Source organism: Theropithecus gelada, unplaced genomic scaffold (assembly GCF_003255815.1).
Source record: "Theropithecus gelada isolate Dixy unplaced genomic scaffold, Tgel_1.0 HiC_scaffold_652, whole genome shotgun sequence".
NCBI classification, from domain to species: domain Eukaryota; kingdom Metazoa; phylum Chordata; class Mammalia; order Primates; family Cercopithecidae; genus Theropithecus; species Theropithecus gelada.
Window position 1 is genome coordinate 1 of NW_020263179.1, and position 8,751 is coordinate 8,751.

At 43.8% G+C, this 8,751-nt stretch overlaps 1 protein-coding gene across 1 annotated transcript; it reads right to left on the reverse strand.

Annotated features, from left to right (window-relative positions):
- Window positions 1-179: 179 nt before the first annotated feature.
- LOC112617930 (neuroblastoma breakpoint family member 3-like) lies at window positions 180-8,745 on the reverse strand (the record flags this gene model as incomplete). Its single annotated transcript, XM_025374580.1, has 7 exons — window positions 8,647-8,745; window positions 7,295-7,346; window positions 3,635-3,798; window positions 2,543-2,594; window positions 1,728-1,900; window positions 975-1,023; window positions 180-352 (listed from the first exon to the last, which is right to left on the reverse strand). Coding segments are annotated over exons 3-7 (529 nt in total), but the record flags the coding sequence as incomplete, so codon positions are not given.
- Between the last annotated feature and the right edge of the window lie 6 nt (window positions 8,746-8,751).

Genomic DNA, 8,751 nt, shown 5'->3' on the forward strand with positions numbered 1-8,751 from the left:
ACCCATCCCATGTCTGGGCTTCCAGGTGGAACTAGAGTTTCATTGAACCTACATGTGCCTATAGGTCCTCACTGCAGCAGTGACATCTCTCAGCTCAGTAACGGCCACTTGGAGCAGGAATATGATCTCTATACGGAAGACTCAGTGGATCCTCATCAGCTTCAGAGAAAGGTACTCACCATCCACGCCAAGAGAAAAGCCAACGTGTTGTTCCTCCAATGAGTAAAGGGAACTTCCCTGGGGATGGCATGAATCGGGAAGCTCAAGATAACTATAAGGAGTCGAGTAATATCTATCCAGTGAATCCTGCAAGACTTCAGGCTCTACTACCTCCAGCAGCTCTCTGCTGAGCCTGGAAAAGTAGAAAAAGTAAAGAATAAGTCAGGAGACATCAGACACAACAGAGCCCCAACTAGATTTCATGGGTAGCACAAGGAAGTGGTCAAGAAAGAAAAATGATAGATCCATGAATGAGGTAACAAATTATTGCCTTCATGTTGGGACAGAACAGGGCCAAATGGAAAAGGATGAAAGAGAAAGACAGACAGAGAACAGAGGCAGAGAGAGAGACAGAGAGAGACAGAGAGCGCTTGGTGAGTTGTCCAGGTGACACACTGATGAGGGAGTAACAGGACACTCGGAGTTAGTGCCCTCAGGACACACAGCATACAGTGATCATGAAAAGGCTGTGATCAATAATTTTCCATCAAATGTGCTCAAGTTTCCATGTAGTCACCATGAGAATAGAGCTTTTGAAGTATGGTCCACCTACAGTAGGTTAGTAAATGATAAGGGGAGGAAGAAATGGGAACCTAAATATGTAATGCAATGAAAACCAACAGCAATGTTAGTAGGAATAATTCAGGCTTGGTTGAAAAGATGTAATCAATAATGTCAGCCCGCTCTGTTTTCCCCGAACCAGGAGTCTCCAGGTGTCAACACAGAATTAGCTGTTGTCAATTGCTCAGAGTTACCTGGGGCATGGTGGGCCTTGGTCTTCTTCCTCTTCTTCCTTTGTAATTCCTGCAATAAAATCAGACAGGGACAGGCAAACTAAGCCAATTCACCTACACCCAGAACAGTCCACTCTCTAATCCCCACACAGGGACCACAGGCTCCTCAGCATGAGAACAGGATAATGTGAGAGATACACTGCAGGAGGCCTCAAAGCCGGTCATGATAGAGATTCTTTGATTTACATCTCAGAACCAAGGGTCAAATGTCCCTATTCTGGTAGACAGTTATCCCAAAATCATTTATCCTGAATTTGTGCAAGTAGTTATGCCTTATTATTCCCATCAATTCAAAGAAAATGCCCCAGATGATTTCTAGGAGGAAAACTGCTGTATTCAGCCCTGTCTCATCAAATTCCCAACTTGTTCATGGTCGCAAGACACTGAAAGTAGAATAAAGGAGGAAATCTACAAATGTTGAGTCCGAATCATAGTTCTGTGAATTTTTTACATCTGCCTCAGTCCAATGTGCTGAGAGTGGGTTCAGGTTGCCACAGGCATGCCTGGACACTAGGAATAGAGCCATGCTCACTGACCCATTTCATATCTGGGCTTCCAACTGAAACTACAGTTGCATTACAACCTATATGTGTCCATAGGTCCTGCCAGCAGCAATGACATCTCTCGGGTCAGGAAGGGCCACTTGGAACAGGAATATCAGCCCTATCGGGAAGACCAGGTGGAGCCTTATCACCTTCATAGTAAGGAACTCACTGTCCATGTCAAGAGCCAAGCCAAAGTGCTCTTCTTCCAACGAGTAGAAGGCATTTCTGTAGGGCTGGCATAAGTCAGGCAGTTCAAGATACCCGCAAGGGGTTGAATAAAATCTATCCAGTGAGTCCTGCAAGACTTCAGCCTCTTTCTCATCCAGCAGTTCCCTGTTGAGCCTGGAAAAGTAGGAAAAGTAAAGAATAAGCCAGGGGGAATCAGAAACCACACAGCCCCAGCTAGATTTCATAGGGAACATAAGGAAGTGTTTGGAAAGAAAAAGGACAGCTCTATTAATGAGGGAACAGATTATTGCCTTAATGTTGGCACAATCAGGGCCAGGTAGAAAAGGATGAAAGAGAAAGAAACACACACACACACACACACACACACACACACACACACACGAGACAGAGATAGACAGAGAGAGCAAGAGCTCAGTGAATCGGCCAGGTGACACACTGATGAGGCAGTCAAAGAACACTTTGTATTTGTGTCCTCAGGACGAACAGTGAACAGTGATCATGAAAACAGTGGGCTCAATAATTTGGCATAAAATGTGCTCAAGTTTCCCTGCAGTCACCATGAGAATACAGCTTTTGAGGCATGGTCAACCTTCAGTAGGTTAGTAAATGATAAGGGTAGGAAAAAATGGAAACCTAAATATTTACTGTAATGAAAACCAAAAGCAATATTAGTAGGCATAATTCAGACTTGTCTGATAAGGCAAAGTCACTCTTTTCAGCATGTACTGTTTTCCCTGCACTTGGCGTCTCTAGGTGTCAACAGCAAATGAACTGTCCACAATTTCTCAGACTCACCTGGGACCTGTGGCCTCTTGGTCCTCCTTTTTCACTTCATCACACCAATGTCCTGCAAAGAAATTCAGATGGGGCCTCTTACATGAAGCAGTTCTTCCTTGCACACAGAAACATTCCTCTGTCCAATCCTAACACAGGGACATCAGTCTTCTCAGTGTGGGAACAGAAGACTTTGAGAGAAACATAACCAGAGGCATGAGGTCAAGTCTTGAGAGAACTGACTTGGTTCCTTTCATGAGCCTTGGGCAAAATTCTCCTGTTTTGGAATGTTATCTTCCCAATGTGATCTGTCCTAGGTTTGTGTACACAAATGAGCAATGACTTTCCCAATAGATTCTAGGCAAATACTTCTAACACCTCGTAGGAGAGATACTGCAATATTCAGGTTTCTCACATCAAATACCCAGGATTTGATAGTTTATGAGATTGTGGACACTGAGATTTCATGTAGGGGTGTAATAGTCCAGCTCTTGTTACAACGAGACTTGGTTCTACACAGAAGCATCAGCTATTATGGCTTTTGTGGGTGAAAAGTCAGTCATTTATCTAGAAAACATACCAGCAAGACGATGGACAGATGAGCTAAAACAAGCCAACTCAGAAGACACAGAAAATGGGGATAAATTCACTGAAACCTGGGTCACATCTCCGATTCAGAGGTAGACAAGGGTGACACTGGCCTCGGGCAGGTAAAGAACCGCACAGACATGCTTTGGGAACAAAACTCATGAGGAACTTTGTAGCTGGCAAGACACATTTAATTCACATGAACTGATCTGACAGACAACACCTGGGCATGTGCTGCATGGCTTGGTGTGAGTTTGCCACACCTGCCTTGAGTTCCATGTCCTGACAGTCAGTCTAGGGTGGCACTGGCATGGCCTGAGACTAGCAAGATATTAAAGCTCACTGAACCACGCCATGCCTGTACTTCAGACTCGACTCCAGAGTGATTGAAATCTACATTGATCTATAGGTTAAACCCACAGTGATGGCAACTCTCAGCCCAACCAGGGACGGAAAGCCCCAAGATTACGGGGTCTACTTGGGACATGAACTGGAGCTTTATCACCTTCACAATGGAGTACTCACTGCCCACGTCAAGAGCCAAGTCGACTTGTTGTTCCTCTAATGAGTGAAAGGTGCTGCTGTAAGACTGGTATGAGGCAGACATGTCAGGAGGAATTGAGGGAGTCCAATAACCTTCATCCCAGGATTCCTGGAGAGCTTCCTCCTCTTCAGACTCCTGCAGATTCCTGATGACACAGGCAGGACAGGGATGACAGAAGATTTAACCGACAGAGATTAGACAGCAAAACCTCCCAGATGATCTGATGGGAGGCAGAATGGAGTGGTCACAGAAACCAAAGCCAGTTTTCCTTCCACAGAAATAAAAGTATCCTTCTAAATGCAGGGCAGACGGTGACTGCCCTGGGGAATGACCAAAAATGGGCTGCACGTGCTCAGTACACTTGCCACAGATGAGCCAATGTAGGGCACCCCGACTCTCCCTGTAAACTACCCTCATGACTTGCAGCACAGAGACTAACACAAGATTTCAACTACTTTGCATAAATTGCGTTGAATTTTCCATGCAGCATTCAAGTGAACAGAGCTCTTGCGGCAGTGCAGACACAGATCTTGTGTGCTAAGGGCCCCATTTTCCCAATATTTTGATAGAATATGTTTATTTTTTCAGTTTCTTTTCTTGCACAAATACTGGAAAACATACTAACAAAACATAAGCAGAAAGCATATGTACATTCTCTCCCTGGATTTAAACGCAGGGGACAGAACAGGCGACACCAAGAAATCCCTGTTTGAGGGTCTGGAGTGGACCTCCAGCAAACTCCACCAGACCTGCAGCTGAGGGACCTCACTGTTAACAAGAAAATTAACAAACAGAAAGGAATAGCATCCACTTCAACAAAAAGGACATCCACTCCAAAACCCCATCTATAGGTCACCAGCATCAAAGACCAAAGGGAGAGAAAACCACAAAGAGGTGGAGAAACCGGAGCAGAAAAGCTGAAAATTTTAAAAACCACAGCGCCCCTTCTCCTCCCAAGGATCAGAGATCCTCGCCAGCAACGGAACAAAAAAGGGCAGAGAATGACTTTGACAAGATGACTGAAGTAGGCTTCAGAAAGTCGGTAATAACAAACTTCTCCGAGTTAAAGGAGGATGTGCGAAAACATCGCAAGGAAGCTACAAACCTTGAAAAAAGATTAGACGAATGGCTAACTACAATAAACAGTGTAGAGAAGACCTTCAATGACCTGATGGAGCTGAAAACCATGCCATGAGAACTACATGACACATGCACAAGCTTCAGCAGCTGATTCAATCAAGTGGAAGAAAGGCTATCAGTGATTGAAGATCAAATTAAGGAAATGAAGTGAGAAGAAAAGTTTAGAGAAAAAAGAGTAAAAAGAAACAAACAAAGCTGCCAAGAAATATGGGACTATGTGAAAAGAACAAATCTACATTTGATTGGTGTACCTGAAAGTGATGGGGAGAATGGAACCAAGCTGGAAAACACTCTTCAGGATATTACCCGGGAGAACTTCCCGAACGTAGCAAGGCAGGCCAACATTCAAATTCAGGAAATACAGAGAACACCATAAAGATACTCCTCGAGAAGAGTAACCCCAAGAAACATAATTGTCAGATTTACCAAGGTGGAAATGAAGGAAAAAATGGTAAGGGGAGCCAGAGAGAAAGGTCGGGTTACCCACAAAGTGGAGCCCATCAGATTAACAGCACATCTGTCTGCACAAACTCTACAGGCCAGAAGAGAGTGGGGGCCAATACTTAACATTCTTAAAGAAAAGAATTTGCAACCCAGAATCTCATATCCACCCAATTTAAGCTTCGTAAGTGAAAGAGAAATCAAATCCTTCACACACAATCAAATGCTGAGAGATTTTGTCACCACCAGGCCTGCCTTACAAGAGCTCCTGAAGGAAGCACTAAACACGGAAAGGAATAACCAGTACCAGCCACTGCAAAAACATGTCAAATTGTAAAGACCATCGATGCTAGGAAGAAACTGCATCAACTAACAGGCAAAATAACCAGCTAACATCTTAATGACAGGATCAAATTCACACATGACAATATTTACCTTCAATGTCAATGGGCTAAATGCCCCAATTAAAAGACACAGACTGGAAAATTGGATAAAGAGTCAAGACCCATCAGTGTGCTGTGTTCAGGAGATGCATCTCACGTGCAGAGACACACATAGGCTCAAAATGAAGGGATGGAGGAACACCTACCAAGCAAATGGAAAGCAAAAAAAGCAGGGGTTGCAATCCTAGTCTCTGACAAAACAGACTTTAAACCATCAAAGATCCAAAGAGACAAAGAAGACCATTATATAATGGTAAAGGGATCGATTCGACAAGAAGAGCTAACTATCCTAAAGATATATGTACCCAATACAGGAGCACCTAGATTCATAAAGCAACTCCTGAGAGACCTAAAAAGACACTTAGACTCCCAGACAACAATAATGGGACACTTTAACACCCCACTGTCAATATTACACACATCAATGAGACAGAATGCTAACAAGGATATCCAGAACGCAAACTCAGCTCTGCACCGAGCAGACCTAACAGACATCTACAGAACTCTCCACCCAAAATCAACGGAATATACATTCTTCTCAGCATCGCATCACACTTATTCCAAAACTGACCACATAGTTGGAAGTCAAGCACTCCTCAGCAAATGTAAAACAACAGAAATCACAACAAACTGTCTCTCAGAACACAGTGCAATCAAATTAGAGCTCAGGATTAAGAAACCCACTCAAAACCGAACAACTGCATGGAAACTGAACAACCTGCTCCTGAATGACTACTGGGTAAATAATGAAATGAAGGCAGAAATAAAGATGTTCTTTGAAACCATTGAGAACAACGACACAACATACCAGAATCTCTGGGACACATTTAAAGCAGTATGGAGAGGGAAATTTCTAGCACTAAATGCCCAGAAGAGAAAGGAAAGATCTAAAATCAACACCCTAAAATCACAATTAAAACAACTAGAGAAGCAAGAGCAAACAAATTCAAAAGCTAGCACAAGGCAAGAAATAAGTAAGATCAGAGCAGAACTGAAGGAGACAGAGACACAAAAAATCCTTCAAAAAAATCAATGGGCCAGGCATGGTGGCTCAAGCCTGGAATCCCAGCACTTTGGGAGGCCGAGACGGGCAGATCATGAGGTCAGGAGATCGAGACCATCCTGGCTAACACGGTGAAACCCGGTCTCTACTAACAAATATAAAGAACTAGCTGGGAGAGGTGGCGGGTGCCTGTAGTTCCAGCTACTCGGGAGGCTGAGGCAGGAGAATGGTGTAAACCCAGGAGGCAGAGCTTGCAGTGAGCTGAGATCCGGCCACTGCACTCCAGCCTGGGTGACAGAGCGAGACTCCATCTCAAAAAAAAAAAAAAAAAAAAACCTCAATGAATCCAGGAGCTGGTTTTTTGAAAAGATGAACAAGATATCCCGCTTTGGCTAGTTCACCTGGCTCAACTGATTGCAAGTACTTATCTTGACAGGACTATGAAATTAAAACCAATACAAGTGCCACAAATAATGCACAACATTGTCAATAAGGACAATTTGTAGCTGAGTGAATGAAAGAAAGTGTTCTATTCATCGCTTCCTCGTTTTCTCGAAATCTACAATCTCCAGGTGTCACTACTGAATTCACAGCTCACAATTCCACAGCATTACCTGGGAGACACTGGCCCTTTTTCTTCCTCTTCTTCATGATCACTTTCATTTTCTGTAAATACATTCAGAGAAGCAGGTCACATTAAGCAATTCACACTTCACATATGACCAAATCACTGTCCAGTCATAGCACAAGGACCCAACTATTCTCAGGGCAAGAACATGGATTCTGACATGAATATTCTAGGGTGGTCTAGATTAAGTCTGGTGAGAAGTAGATGACCCTGCTTTCCAGTCCCATGGGCCAAAATTTCCCTCTGTGGGTAGACTATAATGACATATTCCCTGCCTGAGTCTATGCAAAGAAAATAAAATTTTCCCCCCAAAATCTCCAAAAATTAGTCGAACAATTTTCTAGGAGTGTTGCTGCAATACTGACTTATATCATCAGGTACCATGGACATTAAATGTTCAGAGGCATCTGTACATGAAACTCAACTGATAGACGCATTCTAACAACTCTTGCTTTAAAAACAATCTGTGATTCGGGAGGCCAAGGCAGGTGAATCATTTGAGGTCATGACTTCAAGATGAACCTGGCCAATATGGGGAAACCCCATCTCTACGAAAAATACAAAAATTAGCCAGATGTGGTTGTGTGTACCTGTGGTACCAGCTACTCAAGATGCTGAGGCAGGAGAATCACTTCAATCTGAGAGGCGGAGGTTGCATCAAGCCAAGATGGTGCCACTGCACTCCACCCTGGGTGAGCAAGACTCCATCGCCAAAAAAAAAACCACCACCGCCACCAACAACAACAATCTATGATGCGACAAAGAAACATCGGATCAGCTATTGCATTGATGGGGTGGAGAACCAGGGTCCAGCCTTGCTTTATGGAACTGTATCAGCAAACTAAACAAGAAAAGTTTCCGTCCACATTTCAATGGGACTGTGCAGCTAACCAAGCTGACTTAAAAGAGATCAACATTAAAGCTGAGAGTAGTGAAGCCTGGGGAGCAATATATCCAAATACAAAGGCAAGGCTGCTAGTCTCCTTCAAAAGGCATAGAAACTCCATGGACATTGTTCAGGGACACATGACTTAATCACAGGTGACAAGAGATACTGAATCGAAGCTAGGAAGCCTCACAGTTACTTCCCATGCACCTCCTGCACTCAGGTGACTATGAGGTTGTCACACGTGCCTGGGGTCCAGTAACTTCACACTGGGGACCGGGAGACAAAGGCATGACATGAGCTGAGAAGGACAGAAAACCTCCCTGTTATCTGGGTTTAGAATCCCATCGCAGATTTTTATGTAAACCAATTTGTGTGTATAGAGTCTGTCTTCGGGGTTATACTTCCTCAGCACAGAAAGAGGAATGAGACACAAGGAAAATAGAGGCTACCTGGGATAATGGATACAGCATCCTCCCATTCATCATGAGAGGATGAGTCAATGAGACGTGAGTTGACTTGGTCTTCCTCAAATGTGATTTTGGTGTTGCTGTGAG